The sequence below is a fragment of the Papio anubis genome, chromosome 11, assembly GCF_008728515.1.
Source record: "Papio anubis isolate 15944 chromosome 11, Panubis1.0, whole genome shotgun sequence".
Taxonomy (NCBI): Eukaryota; Metazoa; Chordata; class Mammalia; order Primates; family Cercopithecidae; genus Papio; species Papio anubis.
In genome coordinates this window covers 50270855-50292900 of record NC_044986.1, presented here as the reverse complement: position 1 = coordinate 50292900, position 22046 = coordinate 50270855, and the positions used below count along the sequence as shown (strand labels likewise).

Below are 22046 nucleotides of genomic sequence, written 5' to 3'. Positions count from 1 at the left end.
GCCCTAAGAGTGTCCAAACTGAAACAGTTGGGGTGCTTCTTCTTTCTATTGGTTGGGCTTGATCAACCCACAAACGAACATTTCTTAGGAATTTCTCAAATTGAGAGGAGCCAATCCCACTGTCTGGTACCCACAAAAGATACACACTTGCTTACACATACACACACACCACAATTACAAACAAGCTCCCAAGAGCGTTCATACTGAAATCCCCAAAAAGTGTCCATACGAACACAGGGTGCTTCCCACTCTCAGTCATTTGGGCTTGTTCAACCTACAAATAAAAATTTCTTTTAAAAATTCTCAAACTGAGAGGAGGGGATCCTGCTGTCCAGGACCACAAAGGAACTGACACTCATCTCTCTGGATGCAGATGTTAAATTTCAAATGCTGTTCTGACTAGACAATCAGGAATGTAGTTGGGGGTAGCTGCTGTTAGGCCAGAAAGAGACGGAAACACCTCCAGTGAAAATCAGGTGGGCAACTGCTTAGGAGGCCTTCTGAGACACTCAGCTCAAGGCCGCCAAGACACAAGCAATGTGTTCCTGTCAGGTAACCAAAATCTGTCACAGGAACACTAGGGGTTCAGTTTAGATTATGCTGCTGGTAATACAAAAAGCCAATCACTGAAACAATAATTGTTGTCAAAGAAGAAGATTTTAATCCAGTGCTGTAACTGAGGAAATGGGTAACAATCTCAAATTCAACTCACTGACTGACTAAAATCAGTGTTTACATAGCAGGGAAGAAATGTTAATGTGTAAGAAAACAGGAGCTAGGGAGGGGCAAGGAAACAATCATGACCATTGAGGGGTGTGACGATTGAGGGGTGTAACATTGGATGTGGTGATCTGGTGAGTTTCAGTTCTTTGATACTTTTTTCTGGGAGGCCTGAAGGTTGTTTCCTGAGAAAGGAGCTCAGATAAAACAAATGTAAGTTTCAAGCTTTAAGATCAGATGGGTCAATTTCTATGTTTATCAAAAAACAAAAAACTATTTATGGGACTATTGGGTAGGTTTCAAGAGTATATAAGAAATATATTACCTCTTTTGTTCTACTTTGACCTTTATTACCAGATGAAATATAATAAAGCTTTATGATGTTCGTTTTTAGAAATGGAGATTTATCTACATCATTCTGGCTATATTACAAAAATAAAATTTGTCTCATATATATGTTCAGTGTTATGCATTTAGTACTAGCTATAAAATGTGAATACAAAATGCTTGCATAAAGTATTTTTATTTATATAGTGACTGCCCTATTTTAGTAAGTGCTTAAATGATGCTGTTGAATTACTACTATTTATTACAGCACAAATGCTATTATTTTATTGTTAATACTATTGGTATTCAATTTTATGAAAGCTAACTCTGACACTGTGCTGACATCAGCGATAAAAAGGAGATAGCATTTTAAAAGGCAATAACCCGCAAGAAGCCTGGTGCTTATTTAAACACATTGTAGGGATGTGCCAGGATGTTGCAGATGAAAAATGCAAGACCTTAAGATATGATCTCCTCCAAATAACTAAGATTCACGTCCAATAAGGGAAAAAAACATAATTAGCAATTCTAGCTTTTGAATTATTGTGGAAAAGAACAGAGGAAGCAAAGGAGTAAGGACAGATCAAGGAGATGGTCCTGTTGAGCTAAAATTTGTCTCTGTGTTCTGTCTGGGTCTAGAGTCCTCTTTGTTTCAGCATTTTAACGTTTTCTTCTCTGTGACAAATATCCAAGTGCCTCATACGAGTTTAAGGTCCTTATTGTAGTATTGTCACACTTTAGCCCTCTAAAATGGAAAGATAATGAAAGGGAAAGGAATAAAGAAATATAAAAAGTATAATAAGTGTAGTTTAACTATGCTTTCAGAAGCCTTAAGACACTGATATTCTTGTAAAACCTCTATAAAGTATTCTTGACCAGTAAACTGAAGATCTAAAGCATATCAGAAGCAGAAAGGGGCCTAGCTTTTGAAAGAAAGCTTCAAATCTGCAGTACAGATATGTTCCAGGTCAAAAAAAAAAAAAAAAAAAAAAAAGTTAAACATTGAGGAAGTCTCTTGGATCCAGGGTTATTGAAGACGTTAGGTGAGTTTATAGAGTTTTTCTCCTGACGTAATTAAAAAAAAAAAAACAGGTGAGTCTACGTATTTTACTTTTCATGAGATTGTGAAACAGTGGTCTTCAAATTCTAGTTTCTATAAGTAGAACCTTGGAAATTTGTAAAAATTGTAGATTCTTGTATCCTACCCTAAAGATTATGAGACAACATGATCAAATTCTAACACCAACATACCCCATGCTGGGGAGGGGTGAAGGAGTATCGTGCCTTTGTAGGAATTTAGCCAAGTGAAAGGATTCAATTAAAATAGCTACAGTATTATAAAGGATGTAACTAAGGAAAATGCAAGATTGTTTACACTATTCATAAAGTAGAATAAGTAATCTTAAGCCTTATTTTGAGTAATTTATTAATAATAAATTATAAAAGTATGTTTCATATGTATGTATACATGTACCTATATATACAAATATATAAACTTATTTAATCTTTATCATGACCTTGTTATTATTATTTACATTTATTATGTGGAAATAATGAAACTGAAAGAAGTGATTTGCTCTAGATCACTGAGGGCAGCACCAAAATTCTAACTCAGGAATATCTGGTTACAAATTCTGTGTTCAACATCACTCACCTACTGTTATTACCAATAGTGTTGTAGGACTTGTTATGCATAGAGAATGTACTATCACAGAAAAGAAAGAGAAGAGATTCATAAAATGTTTTAAAAACTTGATCAACAACAGATGCTAAAATAAGCCAAGATCTTCAAGGGTAATATCAGGGAAAATGTTTTACATCTTGGGGCTGCTTGCTTCTGGGGTCAGATCACCACCTGGCAGGATGTTAGGTCTACCTCAAAATGACAATTCCTTTGTTCTCACAACATGGGAAGTGGGAATCTTTGCAGTATACTATAAATTTTATAACTTCCCATTGTTTCGTGTTCACATTAATAACTATAATTATATAAGCAACATTTCATCATCTGTTTGAATCCATTTAAGAAATATCTGATTGGCCGGGCGCAGTGGCTCAAGCCTGTAATCCCAGCACTTTGGGAGGCCGAGACGGGGGATCACGAGGTCAGGAGATCGAGACCATCCTGGCTAACACAGTGAAACCCCGTCTCTACTAAAAATACAAAAACTTAGCCGGGCGAGGTGGCAGGCGCCTGTAGTCCCAGCTACTCGGGAGGCTGAGGCAGGAGAATGGCATGAACCCGGGAGGCGGAGCTTGCAGTGAGCTGAGATCCGGCCACTGCACTCCAGCCTGGGTGACAGAGCCAGACTCCGTCTCAAAAAAAAAAAAAAAAAAAAAAAAAAAAAAAAAGAAATATCTGATTAATTTTATTGGCAAATTTTGATACTAAATAGATAAAATCAGAGGCAGAAATTAATACAGATATTTTAACTAATTACAAAAGTTTAAAATATTTCAATTTAGAGTGAGATTACTTTAGAACAATATCATGATAAATGTAGGTATGAGGTTTTTTTGTTTGTTTGTTTTTGTTTGTTTGTTTGTTTGATTCAGAGTTTCTCCTGGTCGCCCAGGCTGGAGTGGTGCAATGGCGTGATCTCGGGTCACTGCAACCTCCACCTCCCAGGTTCAAGCAATTCTCCCTCCCGCCTCAGCCTCCTGAGTAGCTGGGATTACAGGCCACCACACCCAGTTAATTTTTGTGTTTTTTAGTAGAGACGGGGTTTCACCATGTTAGTCATGCTGGTCTTGAACTTCTGACCTCGTTATCCGACCGCCTTGGCCTCCCAAAGTGCTGAGATTACAGGCCCGACCATGAAATTTTTTAAAGTCACGGTAGCTTTTATGCTTACTATTCTATTGTTATATATCTACTGATGATATGCTCAAAAACAACTTGAATTTAGGTATATTATAAAGTGACAAGCTTTAAAACGAAATTTTAGTGCCCATGTTCTGAATTTCGTTTTTTTTTTTTTTATTTTAATAGTATATGTGAGACGGAGTCTCGCTCTGTTACCCAGGCTGGAGTGCAGTGGTGCGATCTTGGTTCACTGCAAGCTTCGCCTCCCGGGTTCACGCCATTCTCCTGCCTCAGCCTCCTGGGTAGCTGGGACTACAGGCGCCCGCCACCACGCCCGGCTAATTTTTTTTTTCGTATTTTTAGTAGAGACGGGGTTTCACCGTGTTAGCCAGGATGCTCTCCATCTCCTGACCTTGTGATCCACCTGCTTCCCAAAGGGCTGGGATTACAGGCGTGAGCCACAGCGCCCGGGCTGAATTTCTTTTAAAAGGTTTTGAAAAGTAGAATGGTTTAGTTAATAAACTCAGACAAATATTTTTGGTGACCATGTCTTTTAATTGAAGCATGTCATAAAGAGTTTGGGACTACTTTAAGAAGTTTCTAGGCTAGGCGTGGTGCTCAGGGCTGTTATCCCAGCAGTTTGGGAGGCTGAGGTAGGTGAATCACCTGCGGTCAGGAGTTCGAGACCAGCCTGGCCAACATGGCAAAACCCCATCTCTACTAAAAATACAAAAATTAGCCGGATATGGTGACACAGGTCTGTAATCCCAGCTACTTGGGAGGTTGAGGCAGGAGAATCACTTGAACAGGAGGTGGGGGTTGCAATGAGCAGAGATCATGCCACTGCACTCCAGCCCAGCCTGCGGAGAGACTCTCCATCTCAAATAAATAAATAAATAAATAAATAAATAAATAAATAAATATTCTCAGCCCCAAATAGAAATTATAACAAATGTATTTTGAACTAAATCATGACTTTGTTAAATTCAAAGCATACATCTTAGGCAGTGGTGGTATGTTTGTACAAAATGTATGTACACATGAGTGTATATATGTATGTGTATATATTTGTGTATATATATATCTGTGTGTGTGTATGTACACATATGTTTTTTCACAATAGAGGGCTAACCTTATAAATTTTCAGATTTCATTGATATATTTCAGCCAATGTTTCCACCTTACAAACCTTGACTAACATGCTTCTTCAAGTTTTGTCTTATAAAAATTTCAAAGTTCAGAGATATCAAAAAAGTTGACTTTGTCAATGCTAATTTTTTTTCCTTGTAATGATAAGGTATCTTTTCCTTTAAGAAAAGCTCCTGTTAATATAAGGGCTTTATTAAATCTGATTCCTAGCTTATCATATTTTGCTTTTTAGAGAAGATTTTAAAACATATTTAGTTTTGTTTGCAACTATTTTACATAGGATTCCTTATGATCCTGACTCCTGAGATACACTTACAGTAACCCATTGACGTTAGCAACAGAACGGGTAAAACACAGCCCGTAATTTTTTGTGTGTGTTATTTTAATCAATACTCCCCCTGCTGTTTTAACAGGAAAAAAGCCCCAAGGACAGTTCTTATTACCAGATGTTTATAGAATGATTTTGCTATTAGAGAAGCATTAAAAACAAAGTCAGAAGTCGAGGCAAGTTAATTTATTAGCTTTATTTATATAGCTATTCCATTTTAATTCACACTATTCATCTAAGTAGGAAAAACAGATACTGGAGGCAATTACTTTTCTTTTACTGAGATAATTTCATAGCACCATTATACTTTGGTGGTAGTTTTATTTTTCTATCCTTTCATTTTGACTTTACTATTTTTCATGAAATTTGGAAATTTTTTCTCCAGTAAACCCAACAAGTGAATAAACAATGCAGTCTAACATTAAATGTGATGCAGATTCGTAACCATCTTGTTTGCCTCTCTTTCTCTGCAGGCACTCCATCTGCACTGTGTACATTGAAGTGCTTCCACCAAATAATCAAAGCCCTCCTCGCTTCCCACAGCTGATGTATAGCCTTGAAATTAGTGAAGCCATGAGGGTTGGTGCTGTTTTATTAAATCTACAGGTATGTTCCTTGGGGGTGTGTGTGTGTGTGTGTGTGTGTGTGTGTGTGTGTGTCTGTAAATTCTAAAGTGACAAGCGTGGCATTTAATGAGTTTATATTTGTGTATGGAGGGATAAACCTCACATGCTGCCTCCACTCTAGTGAATGAAAGTTCCATCTGGAAAGGAAAGCAAGGGTAATATGGATGGAGGGTTTCCACAGCTAATCTATTCTATTGATCACCACAATTGAAGAACTAACATTTGGCTGGTAGGGATTAGCTGCAATCATTACAGGAGAGAATGAAGGGATTGGAAACACGTACTTGAATATTTTGTACTTTGGATCCAAAGAGTCTGCAGCTGACTATTATTTTCTGTTTTGTACGCCTTTTCTCCAGCTGGATTTATTTTTGCTGCAGTCTTGTATAGGGGAATTAACTTTGTACCCAAAGGCTGATGGTAGGCATTTTAATTCTGAGACAAGCCCCACTTCATTTCATGGCCATAGGCAAATCTTGTAATTGCTGTTTTTTATTCATTTATGAGAAGGGGGTAGTTTTAGCTGATATTTTTATTTGTAGCTAGAGATTCATGAGCATATATATTACTTGCAAGATGATAGCTTGGTGTTCACTGTTTATATATTTCTGACCAAAGTATCTTTGGCCAGGAAAAGCTCTATCTTTGAATATGCAGCTTCAAGTTGGGCTAAATATGGTGTTGATGTATTTTCACTTTGCTATGTCAATCATAAGAATCATAAGATGATGCATTGTTTTATACATGAATGTTCAGAGAACAGAGTTTATCTTCTGATGTTACATGGGAATTGCAGAAGTTGCTGATATGAGAATTCATGAAGGTGGCCTTGAAGCCTAGGGGAGATTTTAACATGACTGACCCAGGAAAATTCCAGCATCAATCTTTATCATCAGCTGACATGACATAAGGCACAGCTACATCTTGCTCAAATCCCATTCGAATATTAACACCCTCTCACTTAAATCTGGGTGATATAAAAGTGAAGATTTCATAGAATGCTTGTATTGAAAATGATGCAAAAATAACAGAACACATCAATCTTATTTTTGAGATGTGGAAAGCTAACCCCATAGAAAGTAATTGATGCTTAAAATCAGTTGATTGAGTTTTCATCACTTCTAAAACGGCGATTTCTGTTATATCCTACTGATTACTAATAGCTACTGAAATTTTCTTGGCATTACCAAGTACTTCTTTGGGTCTCTACGCTAATATTTATTCTGTTGCTTTTCTCCAGGTACTTAGAGAGAGTTTGCTTTAATTGATCATTTAATATTGAAACAAAATTATATGAAGGTAGAGATATTAGTAATATGGAAATTTGGAGGATTTTAGTGAAATAATTAAAAGAAAGAGAATAAAACCTACAGTCTCTTTAGGAGAAAAAAAGTCAAATTATTGTAATGATAAAGAATAGAAAAAAACAAATATTAAGACATGTTCATTTAATGGAATAATAAGATCTTTGTCTTTATATTCATGGGAATTCATTTATTGAAGCAAGAATAAAATAAGAGAAAGAAAAGGAAAATAAAATAAATCTTACATGTGTAAGATTCAGGTCAAGAAATTATACATTTTATATTTAAATATGTCTCAAGTATGTGCCTTTATGTAATTTAACTTCCTATGAATTAAGACATAATTTTACTTGTAAAGTGGCTCAGGTTTCATTTTAATAAAATCCAGGAAGATTTAGGAAACATATTATAGTTCAATAATTCTCCCTGTGAGTTAAAGATGAAAAGAAGTTGGTCTTTTTCATATTTCAAATTTCTCTGGTACAAAGGCTGAAAAAACACTTGAAATGACATTTCTATTCACCCTTTGTGCTTCTGGTATAAGGAAAAGAAAGGATGCCAACTGTAGTGGCAGTCTCTATTAGAAAGAACAAGGGTGATACCATGAAAGTACTTTTCACAGGCCACTAACCACCCACTTTTGTTCATGATCAACTGAGACTGCATTTAAGCTACTGACCTAAAAGTTGGAAAGCTTCCATCAAATTACTCTTCAAAAGTCTTCTAATAAGAAGATGCATTAGAGGTACCCTGGCTGCCTCCGTCCTCATCCTTTTCACACTCTAGCACTACCTACTGCTGACTCACTGCTCAATTTGGAAGACAGAATTTGTGAGGAAATATAGTTTTGAAGATAGCAGCAAATTGGCTTCAAACTAATCTGTTTTGATGGAAATCTAAGTGATTTCTTTTCAGACAACAATTCTTGTTTCCCCCCTTCCCACTTCTGCTTTTAAGAATGGGCCTTTTATGCTATCTAAAAGTTGTTCGAGATGCAGTGATTTTCCTCAGTGCATGAATGCTGTTTTGCCTGACGGCTGTATTGATGGCGTTCACTTGAGGAAAATATTACTAGAGCTTTCTCAAACCTGTTATGCTGATCAGGGTTAGTTATAGGTAGATGTTTTTCCTCCAGAGTTCTGACCGGCCAGTGAAACTTGTCACAGTCAAATGCTGGAGCCAGACCACGGCGAAATCATGAGAGCCAGTCATGTGCATCTCTTCCTGACTCTGTGTGCAGTTATGTCTTGTTACCAGCTAAACATTGCCATGGTGGGCATACTTACGCCACAGAAATCATCAAATACAACGAATCAGTGTCTTTCACTTCAAATTTTTTTTGTTAAGCATTCATCAGCACACCACCCAATACAGAGAGAATTCCCTCAAGTATTTACATCACTAGAGTATGTTCACTCAAGCAGCTTCCTCCCTCTTTGTCTCTCTGAATTTTTTATGTATTTTTATCATACTAAAGAGAGGCAAGGGTACTAAATAAAACTATGTTTTATACTCAAATATTCAAGTATTTCTCTTCTTCACAAAAGCATTATTTCCTTCCAAATTACCTTTTCATGTAACTCACATTCCATTTGGCCCACCCCACCACCATTTGCATATTTCTCCTTTTTTAGACATAAAGTTTCCATGTGTCATCTCTGCCGTCTCATCCCATAAAATAGTAACACAGTTGACCCTTGAACAACCCAAGTTTGAAATGCACAGATCCACTTATATGCAGATTTTTTGAGAAATATAATATAAATCCTGCCTATTTGGAGAGCCAATCTTTAGTACACAAAGGGTTCCATAAGACCCACTGTGGGACTTCAGAATGTGTGGATTTTTTATATACTCAGACGTCCTGGAACCAGTCCCCTGTTTACCTCCAGGGAGATGTAATTAACACTTAGTGTGGCACTTAATATGGGGTCATGCACTGTTTATTTACTTTAAATTCTTTGCTTATGGTATCATTAAGGATAGTTAGCTCATATTAGGGATACATACACAAACTCAAAATCTCAGTGATTTAAAACAAATAATATATGTTTCTTACTCACACTGTATGTCCATCATGGATCATCTCCAGCTCTGCTTTTCATCATTTGTACTTCCCTTCAGAATAATGGAGCAGCTTCTATCTAGGGAAATGTTTTTCTAATAACAAACAAACTATAATTTTAAAAATGGGCTAGTTCATAGAGTTTGATAAATCAGTGTTCAACAAGTTATCTTAATTCAAATTATTACTTGTTTTTACCATAATATATATTGATCGTTTATTTCAGTTTATTTCTAATTTTTTACTTACAAACCGAGATATGTTACTGAACATCAGCTGCGTTAACTTTCTTTTAAGAGGCTATATTTCTTTGACAAATGTATAATGCATTATTTCACTTGGTCATTAACCTGCCCAAACAAACAGGTGGATCTTACTATCGTTATCATCAGGAAAATGAAAAGAATGAGACTCAGAAACAGAAAGGTTTATGAGTCACATTAGTTTTTCTCATTTTGATTAAAAACTCAGGACCCTATCCACTACATCACATTCTTTTAGATTAGGCTGTAGAGAACTATTATGTTTATTTTACCTGTTTTGGGAAGGATGTAAATGTTTTGTATTACATTAGTTCTGTATTTTCCAAAGGTTAATTTTGTGATGTTATATTGGGGTAAATGTACTAATGTTTAAAAATATATACATTTGTTTTGAGGCTCTTATGAAGAAACACTTTAGAGAAATATGAATTGACTATTTTCCTCACTTGGAGATTATAGAATAGAATACAGATAAAAACCTGAATAAAGCACAGTTGAGCAAAAGTTACTAATTTCTCAGATTTTATCTCAAAAAGTTCCTGATTCTGAGTACAATACTCTAAAAAATCCAAGTAAGAGAGGTCTCAAATAGTACTAGATAACATTATTTTATAAATAGATGAGGTTGAAATTTTAGCTAGTCAAGTGTTATTATAGAAAAAGTCTGGCTAAGATTGAGAGAAGAAAATCCAAGAGAAATTCACCCAAAAAGGGAAGATCACCATTCAATACTCTAATCGAATAGCTGCTTAGATTTGAGTCAGTACAACTAAAACAGGGGAGAGAACATTGGAGAGAAATGTGGTGGTGGACTGAGCAGTTGACAAGAAAGCATGAGCTGTCCCCTTGAAGATCTTGCCCAGTATTGTAGGTGAGATCGATCCTGCCTGGATCCATAAATCTCAGAGTTTGTGCTTCTAATTATAAATTATAAAATAAAGAACACTGCAACATGTGAAGAAGAGAAGTATGCACATCAAGATGTAAGACGAGGCTACCACCTGGACATTAACTAAAAGATACATTAGAATTCCATAAGGTGCCACTAGTTCACAGGATTGTTGCTTGATATTGAGCCTCTTAATGGTGGAATTTACTGGGAGTCATTCCTCTAGCACAGTAATCCTAGAGCAACCTCAATACAGATAATTCCTTTAACAAATACATTTTTTCTTTCTTCATCCTCTCTATCCCAGCAACAGAGGGAAAATAAAAGGAAAAAAGACAAGAACATGTGTGAGATGATCACATCCACCCACCTTGTTCCCAGTCCTTAGAAACAAAATTAGTTTCAAAATAATGAAGAAAATAATTTAAAAATAATGAGTAAGGCATCATATTAATTAAAATGAGACAGTTTTGCAAAATAACAATTATAGACATAAATTGAGACATCATTGATGAAACCAGCTACACAACAGAAATGGAGATGATCAATACAAAAGCCTGAAAGCATCTTAGACTGTTTCATTTTATTCTTAAGGAGTTGATATTCCATATTCAAACTGAGTATAATATAATGCGGGCTTGGACTTTTGTATTTACAACAAAAGCAAGAGAAAGGAAAAGATTTGGAAACTTTATGAAGGTACTATAAGAGTTAACAATTAAATATCAAACAAAATATTCAGCTGGCCCTGCCTCACTCCATTTCTAGACTCCTAATTGGATATTTTCCTACGTTATGTGTTGAGCAAAGTTATAAAGTATACTATTCTCGAGGCCTTGATATTTGTTCCAACACGGCTTATTTACCGTAAAATTCTTAGTTCCTTTAGCACTTCTACAAATAGTCAAAATATGCAGTTATCAGCAGTGAGTGTGTGCCTGATTGAAAAGAAAAATCACTTATGAACTAGTGTTGAATCAAATGATCCATTCACCTACTACTGGTGAGGTCATCCCAAGAGAAATTCAACCATAATTTGCCAAATGGATAAAAATGTATATATGGCGAATGGAATAAAAGTATGACATTCTTTGCACTTAATATGTTCCTTTAGGAGTGAAGGATTGGGAATTAGGAGGAGATAAAAACTGGCAATTTTCCTTTGACTTAAAATGTTTTTCTTATTGTTCTCTCTCTCTCTCTTTTTTTTTTTTTTTTTGGCTGCTACTTTCTTGTTTGTGTTAACCTATTAACCTATTGACTTACATCTGAAAATGAGTGGTAGTGAAAACAATTTACTTGAAATATGTCAGTATTGATTTTAAAATAACAAAGAACACGTATAGTGAAGCACAGATTGACCAAGTACAGTTCCTGGGTAAAATGGCTTGTATTTTGAGAGACAAGTAAGATAGAATACTTTTTGCATTTTAAAAGGTTTATGAGAAACATGTAAACAAACAAAAATATGGAACCAAATGATGAAAATTGAAGAATAATATGCAGAATCCATGTGTGAACCACAAAGCCTACAATTTTTACATTTGACCTTTTACTTTTTTTGTGAAAGGTCGGATGTACTGACCCTTTCAGTATGACATTAATAATCATTCAAAAATAAACAGGAAGTGTCCATTATATTTATGTAAAGTATAAAGCCAACTTTATAATAGAAAATATATTTTTAAAAATGTTTATACTCCTATAATGCAGCATTAGTTTATTATATTAAATTGGATTAAGGGATCATACATTTAACCAGGTCAAAGATGTATCTCACATTAGCTAGTTAAAAATACAAGTAGGATCACGTGTCAAGAATATATTCAAAAAATATTTGCTAAAATAATGGGGACTATCTTATCCTTTGTATTTAAAGTACATAAGGATGCAGAATTTTAAGTGGTTGGTTAATAGGAGGGAGGTTGGTTGTGTGTAGGGTAGGGAAGAGGAGATTAAATGATATAGCAGGTAAATTGCAAAGAGTTTGAAATGTAGAAAAAAGTGTTTGAGAGGCCTAGGGGGTTGGATCACCTGAGGTCAGGAGTTCCAGACCCATCTGGCCAATATGATGAATCCCTGTCTCTACTAAAAATACAAAAATCAGCTGGGCGTGTTTGTGCATACTTGTAATCCCAGATACTTGGGAGGCTGAGACAGGAGAATCAGTTGCACCTGGGAGGCGGAGGTTACAATGAGCTGAGATCACACAACTGCACACTAGCCTGGGCCACAGAGCGAGACTCCGTCTCAAAAATAAATAAATAAATAATAATAATAATAATAATAAATGGCAGTTCTTTTTATTCCAATTTTCGAAAAGAAACCTGTTTTCCTGTTAACTCATAAACTCATAAAACATTTTAGGGTGAACAAGAAGGTACTGGGCATTTGCAATAATGGATTAAAAAAGGTAAAATGTAAAGGAATACAGGGGAATGGAGACATTCCAACAAATATCATCCACTTTATGATTTTACTAGCTCTTCTATTGAGAAAGAAAGGTCACCTGCAATTTAAAGAACAAACTGACACTTTGGATGCTCAAGATACAGATGGCTAAGCGATCAATATTAATAATAAAAGCATCAGTACCTAATTTTAATTGATGCTACCATAAGCCAGAAACTACACTAAGCACTTGAAAGCTTCTTCATTTTTAATATTCTCAACAAGTAGAAGTAACTTTTCCTATGTCAAATAGAATCCTGTTGCAGATGTCGTATTCAAATGCAAGCTGTTCTATCCTATACTCTCTGTACTATTATTCTATGCTGTCTTCTCTAAGGATCGAAATTTCCTTATTCCCTTCAGCGTTGCTTAGACTTGCCAACAATCTCTTCAATAGCAAAGTACATCTGCCTACAAGGTGAATCATTGTTTTTCTTTCAAACATCTACTTGATAAGACTTGATTTAATTTTTTGTGGTTGCTTCATGATTCTTTACAAAAGTGAAATAAAATTATTATACAGAAAGTGTCCACTGACACTGAGAACATATAAATTTTGCTACTGCTTTAAAACTTCTGGTTCCACCTACCAGTGAAGTGACTCACTCTGGTGCTTTGATTCTCTTTCCTTTTCCTGGCTTTTCCTTGCTGGAAACTGCAGTAACAGGTCTAATCACTTAGAGATAAATAGCAGAAGAAAATAGAAAATGGTGAGAAGCAGACCGAGAAGGTGAATGTTGCCACCTCCAGTTACCTGAAGGAAAACAATACAAAACAAAACAAAACAAACACATACACATTTGACTAATGCACGAATTGGGTGTAAGTCTAAAAAGGTGTTTTGTCAGCTTACAGAATGTTTTTTCTTTTAATCTTTATCCATTCTTCTCATTTTTTAAATAGTTTCAAGAAGCCGTGGAATTTAATGTCTGTGCCTCAAGGAATTATTATTTTTAGCCCTGAAGAAAAATTTCTGCTGCCTTGATCTCGCTACAGAATTGATCTTATTCCAAAACAGTTTGAATTAAATGCAAACTGTCTTACAGCATGACCCTCTGCATTAACAGGTCGTGTCAGAGGTATTAATTTGTTTTTCTGATATCTTCGAAAGGTCCTAGAAATTTCAGGGTTTTTACTTCTCTTTCCTTTTTTTTTTTTTGATGAGTATTTCTGGTAAAATAGGATGCATTTTTGCTCTGAAGATGATACAGGAGTTTATGATTCATGAGTGTTTCACAGCTGGTTCAGATACAGTGTGCATGAATCATAGGCACTGCACCGTACAATTTATAATGTCATTTATATTACAAGGATTACTTTGGATATTTGCAATTCGCTCTTTTGCAATCAAAGATGCTTTTCTTATTTGTTTAATTCAGATTTCATTATGTTTATTTCACTGGCAATGCCCTTTTCCATCTTGTTCATCTGGCAAATTCCTACATATCTTTTATTATTGTAGTTGTAAAAAAAAAAAAAAATGGAATACAATACTTACCGTTACAACCACCTTTAAGTATACAAGTCAGTGGCATTAAGTACAGTCACATTTTTTTGTGCAACATTATCACCATCTGTTTCCAGAACTTTCTCATCCTCCCAAACTGAAGCTCTATACCCAGTAAACACTAACTCCCCAAACACCTGCCCGCAGCTCCTGGCACCCACCACATAACTTTCTGTCTCTATTAATTTGACTATTTTAGCTACCTTATATAAGTGGAATCATATAGTATGTGTACTTTTGTGTCTGACTGATTTCATTTAGCAAAATATATTTTTTGTTTTTCTTTTAATTTTGCCATTCGTTATTTTTCCGTTTTTATTTGGATTCAAGGGGTAAATGTACAGGTTTATTATATTGGTATATCACATGATGCTGATGTTTGGGGTACAACTAATCCTGCCAACAAGGTAGTTAGCATATCACCCAACAGTTGGTTTTTCCAGCCTTGCTACTCTCCCTCTCAGCTAGGAGCCTCTAGTAGTCCCCAGTGACTTTCATTAACAAGTTTATGTCTACATGTATGCAACATTTAGTTCTCACTTATAAGTGAGAATATGCAATATTTGTTTTTCTATTTCTGTGTTAATTCACTTAGGATGGTGGCCTCCAGCTGCATCCAAGTTGCTACGAAGGACACGATTTCCTTTTTTATGGCTGTATAGTATTCTGTAGCATATATGTGCCACATTTTCTTTATATGGTCCACCACCAATGGGCACCTAGGTTGATTCCATTTCCTTGCTATCATGAAGAGTACTGCTATGAGCATACAAGTGCCTGTGTCTTTTCAGTCAATTTATTTTCCTTTGGGTGGCATTGCTGGGTCAGATGGTAGTTCTATTTTTAGTTCTTTCAGAAATCTCCGAACAGATTTCCACTGTGGCTGAACTAATTTACATTCCCACCAAGAGTATTTAAGTATTCCATTTTCTCTGCAACCTCCCATCATCTGTTGTTGTTTTACTTTTAAATAGTAGCCACCCTGACTGGTGTGAGTAGGTATCTCATAGTGGTTTTGATTTGCATTTCTCTGATGATTAGTGATGTTAAGCTTTTTTTCATATATTTCTTGGCTACTTGTATCCCTTTTTGCTGAGAAGTGTCTATTCATGTCTTTTACTTACGTTTTGATGGAATTATTTGCTTTTGCTTGTTTAATTCTTTAAGCTACTTGTAGATTTTGAATATAAGACCTTCGTCAGATGCATATTTTGGGAATGTTCTCTCCTATTCTGTAGGTTATCTGTTCACTCTGTCGATGGTTTCTTTTGCTGTGCAGAAGCTCTTTAGTTTACTTAGGTCCAAATTATCAATGTTTGTTTTTGTTGCAGTTGCTTTCGAGGACTGAGTCATAAATCCTTTGCAAAGACTGATGTCCAGAATAGTGTTTCCTAGGTTTTTTTCTAGGATTCTTATAGTTTTAGTTCTTACATTAAAATATTTAAGACATCTTGAGTTAATTTTTGTATGTAATAAAAAGTAGGTATCCAATTTCATTCTTCTGCATATAGCTCACCAGCTGTTCAAGTTCCATTTATTGAATAGGGAGTCCTTTTCACATTGCTTATTTTTGTCAAATGTTCCTTTTTTTAGCAGTTTTGTAGTTCTTCCTGCAGATATCTTTTACCTCCTTGGTTAGATTTATGCCTAGGTATTTTACTTCTTTTGTGGTTGTTGTAAATCGAATTGTGTTCTTGATTTGGTTCTTAGTTATTGGTGTATAGAACTGCTATGGATTTTTGTTCATTGATTGTATCCTGATACCTTGCTAAATTGTTGATCAGTTCTAATAACTTACTGAGAGAGCCTTTAGGGTTTTCTAGGTATAAAATCATATCACCAGTGTAGAGAGATAGTCTGATTTTTTTTCACTGTTTGGATGCTTTTGTTTCTTCCTCTTGCTTCCAACAAATATATGAAAAAAAAAAAAATGTTTAACATCTGACTAGCACTTCCAGTGTTGTCCTGAATAGGAGTGGTGAGACAAGGCCTCTTTGTCTTGATCCACTTCCAGGAGGAATGCTTGCAGTTCTGATCATTCAGTGTGATGCTGGCTATGGGTTTGTTGTAGATAGCTTTTATTATTTTGAGGTATATACCTCTGATGCCTAGATTCTTGAGGGATTTTACCATGAAGGGATGTTAAATTATGTTGAAAGCTTTTTCTGCATCTCTTGACGTGATCATATGGTTTTAGTTTAAATTGTGTTAATGTGATCGGATCACATTTACTGATTTGCATATGTTGAAATACGATGAAACAACCTTGAATCTCAGGAATTAACCCTACGTGATCATCGTAAATTAAATATTTGATGTGTTGTTAAATTTGATGTGTAAATAAGTATTTTGCTGAGAATTAATTTGATGGAATATGAAATAACTTTTAACTGTGGCATTTAGGCCATATCTGTGTCCTTCAGAGACATGGGCCAGTAGTTTTAGTGTGTGTGTGTGTGTGTGTGTGTGTGTGTGTGTGTGTGTGTGTCTTTGCCAGGTTTTGCTATTAGGTGATGCAGGCTTCATAGAATGAGTTAGGTAGGAATCCCCCCTCCTTGATTTTTTGGAATAGTTTTAGTAGAATTACTATCAGCTCTTCTTTGGACCTCTGGTAGAACTCAGCTGTTAATCTATCTGGACTGGGGCTCATTATTATTACTATTATTATTGGTTATTAGGTTTTTTATTACTGATTCACTTTTCAAACTCCATATTGGTCTCATCAGTGTTTCAATTTCTTCCTGATTCAATCTTGAGAGGTTGTGTGTTTCCAGGAATTTATCAATTTCCTCTAGATTTTCTAGTATGTGTGCATAGAAATATTCATAATTGTCTATGAGGGTGTTTTGTATTTCTGTGTGATCGGCTGCGACATTACACAACTTTTGTCATTTCTCATTGTGCTTACTTGAATTTTTCTTTTTTTCTCTTTATTAATCTAACTGTCTATTGATCTTGTTTATCCTGTCAAAGAACCAACTATGAAACTATGGTTTCATTTATCCTTTGTGTGGAATTTTGGGTCTCAATTTCATTCAGTTCAAGTCTAATTAGAGTTATCTTATTTTCCTTCTATCTTTGGGATTCATTTGTTCTTGTTTATCTACTTTCTCTAGTATGATGTTTGATCATTAATTTGAGATCATTCTAACTTTTTGAGGTAGGCATTTATCACTATAAATGTTCCTCTTAACACTGCTTTTGCAACATCCCAGAGATTTTTGTATGTTGTTTCTGTTTTGATTTATTTCAAATAATTTTTTTATGTTTCTGACTTGATGTTGTTGTTTACTTAAAAGTCATTCAGGAGCAAGCTGTTTAATTTCCATGTAAGCATGGGGTTTTGAGAAATATTATTGGTATTGCTTTCTATTTTTATTCCACTGTGGTCCAAGAATACGGGCGCTATGATTTCTTTTTTTTTTAAATTTGTTGAGACTTGCTTTATGACTGAGCATGTAGTACATTTTGTAGTATATTCCATGTGCAGATGAGAAGAACGTATATTTTGTGGTGCATGGGTGGAGTATTCTATAGATGCATATTGGATCCAGTTGCTCCAGTGTTGAGTTTATGTCCAGAATTTCTTTGTTGGTTTTCTGCCTTGACAATCTCTCTAATGCTGTCAGTGGGGTCATGATCACCCCCACTGTTATTGTGTGACTGTCTAAGTCTTTGTATAGGTCTAGAAGTACTAGTTTTGTGAATCCAGACTCTAAAATATGGGGTGTGTATATACTCTAGGTTAAATCTTCTTTTTGAATTGAACCCTTTATCATTATATTGCTCCTGTCTTTCTTTCTTTCTTTCTTTCTTTCTTTCTTTCTTTCTTTCTTTCTTTCTTTCTTTCTTTCTTTCTTTCTAGTGTTTTTTAGTTTAATCTCTGTTTTATCTGAAGCAAAAATAGTAATCCCTGTTCTTTTTCTTTTCTATTTGCATGGTAGATCTTACTCCAATCCTTTACTTTGAGCATTTGTGTATCATTACATGAAAGCTGAGTCTCTTGGAGATAGCAGCCATATGGGTCTTGTGTTTTGTTTTGTTTCTAATCCAACTTGCCACTCTGTACCTTTAAAGTGTGATATTTAGGCCATTTATGTACCAAGTTAATACTGATTTGTGAAATTTTGATTCTATCATTAAGTTGTTAGCTGGTAACTTTTTAGGTTCTATTTTGTGGTTGCTTTATAGGGTCTGTGGGCTGTGCCAAAATTATGTTTTTTTTTTAACTATCTTGACTTAATATTTATTTATTTATTTATTTATTTTATTATACTTTAAGTTCTAGGGTACATGTGCATAACGTGCAGGTTTGCTACATATGTATACTTGTGCCATGTTGGTGTGCTGCACCCATCAACTTCGTCAGCACCCATCAACTCGTCATTTACATCGGGTATAACTCCCAATGCAATCCCTCCCCCACCCCCTCCGTGATAGCTCGATTATTGTGATGTTCCTTCAGTGCAGTGATCTCATGGATCAGTTCCCACCTATGAGTGAGAACTTGTCGCGGTGTTTGGTTTTCTGTTCTTGCGATAGTTTGCTGAGAATGATGGTTTCCAGCTGCATCCATGTCCCTAGAAAGGACACAAACTCATCCTTTTTTATGGCTGCATAGTATTCCATGGTGTATATGTGCCACATTTTCTTAATCCAGTCTGTCTCTGATGCACATTTTGGTTGATTCCAAGTCTTTGCTATTGTGAATAGTGCCGCAATAAACATACGTGTGCATGTGTCTTTATAGCAGCATGATTTGTAATCCTTTGGGTATATACCCAGTAATGGGATGGCTGGGTCATATGGTACTTCTAGTTCTAGATCCTTGAGGAATCGCCATACTGTTTTCCATAATGGTTGAACTAGTTTACAATCCCACCAACAGTGTAAAAGTGTTCCTATTTCTCCACATCCTCTCCAGCACCTGTTGTTTCCTGACTTTTTAATGATCGCCATTCTAACTGGTGTGAGATGGTATCTCATTGTGGTTTTGATTTGCATTTCTCTGATGGCCAGTGATGATGAGCATTTTTTCATATGTCTGTTGGCTGTATGAATGTCCTCTTTTGAGAAATGTCTGTTCATATCCTTTGCCCACTTTTTGATGGGGTTGTTTGTTTTTTTCTTGTAAATTTGTTTGAGTTCTTTGTAGGTTCTGGATATTAGCCCTTTGTCAGATGAGTAGATTGCAAAAATTTTCTCCCATTCTGTAGGTTGCCTGTTCACTCTGATGGTAGTTTCTTTTGCTGTGCAGAAGCTCTTTAGTTGAATTGGATCCCATTTGTCAATTTTGGCTTTTGTTGCCGTTGCTTTTGGTGTTCTAGACATGAAGTCCTTGCCCATGCCTATGTCCTGAATGGTGTTACCTAGATTTTCTTCTAGGGTTTTTATGGTATTAGGTCTAACATTTAAATCTCGAATCCATCTTGAATTAATTTTCATATAAGGAGTAAGGAAAGGATCCAGTTTCAGCTTTCTACTTATGACTAGCCAATTTTCCCAGCACCATTTATTAAATAGGGAATCCTTTCCCCATTTCTTCTTTCTCTCAGGTTTATCAAAGATCAGATGGCTGTAGATGTGTGGTATTATTTCTGAGGACTCTGTTCTGTTCCATTGGTCTATATCTCTGTTTTGGTACCAATATCATGCTGTTTTGGTTACTGTAGCCTTGTAGTATAGTTTGAAGTCAGGTAGCGTGATGCCTCCAGCTTTGTTCTTTTGACTTAGGATTGTCTTGGAGATGTGGGCTCTTTTTTGGTTCCATATGAACTTTAAGGCAGTTTTTTCCAATTCTGTGAAGAAACTCATTGGTAGCTTGATGGGGATGGTATTGACTCTATAAATTACCTTGGGCAGTATGGCCATTTTCACGATATTGATTCTTCCTATCCATGAGCATGGTATGTTCTTCCATTTTTTTATGTCCTCTTTTATTTCACTGAACAGTGGTTTGTAGTTCTCCTTGAAGAGGTCCTTTATATCCCTTGTCAGTTGGATTCCTAGGTGTTTTATTCTCTTTGAAGCAATTGTGAATGGAAGTTCATTCATGATTTGGCTCTCTGTTTGTCTGTTACTGGTGTATAAGAATGCTTGTGATTTTTGCACATTAATTTTGTATCCTGAGACTTTGCTGAAGTTTCTTATCAGCTTAAGGAGATTTTGGGCTGAGACAATGGGGTTTTCTAAATGTACAATCATGTCATCTGCAAACAGGGACAATTTGACTTCTTCTTTTCCTAACTGAATACCCCTGATTTCTTTCTCTTGCCTAATTGCCCTAGCCAGAACTTCCAACACTATGTTGAATAGGAGTGGTGAGAGAGGGCATCCCTGTCTTGTGCCAGTTTTCAAAGGGAATTTTTCCAGTTTTTGCCCATTCAGTATGATATTGACTGTGGGTTTGTCATAAATAGCTCTTATGATTTTGAGATACATTCCATCAATACCGAATTTATTGAGAGTTTTTAGCATGAAGGGCTGTTGAATTTTGTCAAAGGCCATTTCTGCATCTATTGAGATAATCATGTGGTTTTTGTCTCTGGTTCTGTTTATATGCTGGATTACATTTATTGATTTGAGTATGTTGAACCAGCCTTGAATCCCAGGGATGAAGCCAACTTGATCATGATGGATAAGCTTTTTGATGTGCTGCTGGATCCGGTTTGCCAGTATTTTATTGAGGATTTTTGCATCGATGTTCATCAGGGATATTGGTCTAAAATTCTCTTTTTTTGTTGTGTCTTTGCCAGTCTTTGGTATCAGGATGATGTTGGCCTCATAAAATGAGTTAGGGAGGATTCCCTCTTTTTCTATTGTTTGGAATAGTTTCAGAAGGAATGGTACCAGCTCCTCCTTGTACCTCTGGTAGAATTCAGCTGTGAATCCATCTGGTCCTGGACTTTTTTTGGTTGGTAGGCTATTAATTATTGCCTCAATTTCAGAGCCTGCTATTGGTCTATTCAGGGATTCAGCTTCTTCCTGGTTTAGTCCTGGGAGAGTGTAAGTGTCCAGGAAATTATCCATTTCTTCTAGATTTTCTAGTTTATTTGCGTAGAGGTGTTTATAGTATTCTCTGATGGTAGTTTGTATTTCTGTGGGGTCGGTGGTGATATCCCCTTTATCATTTTTTATTGCGTCTATTTGATTCCTCTCTCTTTTCTTCTTAATTAGTCTTGCTAGCGGTCTATCAATTTTGTTGCTTATTTCAAAAAACCAACTCCTGGATTCATTGATTTTTTGGAGGGTTTTTTGTGTCTCTATCTCCTTCAGTTCTGCTCTGATCTTAGTTATGTCTTGCCTTCTGCTAGCTTTTGAATGTGTTTGCTCTTGCATCTGTATTTCTTTTAACTGTGATGTCAGAGTGTCAATTCTAGATCTTTCCAGCTTTCTCTTGTGGGCATTTAGTGCTATAAATTTCCCTCTACACACTGCTTTAAATGTGTCCCAGAGATTCTGGTATGTTGTATCTTTGTTCTCATTGGTTTCAAAGAACATCTTTATTTCTGCCTTCATTTCGTTGTGTACCCAGTAGTCATTCAGGAGCAGGTTATTCAGTTTCCATGTAGCGGTTTTGATTGAGTTTCTTAGTCCTGAGTTCTAGTTTGA

The 22046-nt window shown here is 35.7% G+C and overlaps 1 protein-coding gene across 7 annotated transcripts in view; it reads left to right on the top strand.

The window, feature by feature from the left end:
• Positions 1-22046, top strand: part of PCDH15 (protocadherin related 15) — a 914927-nt gene that overhangs the window by 570467 nt on the left and 322414 nt on the right. For all 7 annotated transcript variants that reach the window (XM_031652624.1, XM_031652623.1, XM_031652622.1 and 4 more), the window contains one exon: positions 5804-5936. In XM_031652624.1, the coding sequence (XP_031508484.1) occupies positions 5804-5936 (133 nt within the window). The remainder of the gene's footprint in view (positions 1-5803; positions 5937-22046) is intronic.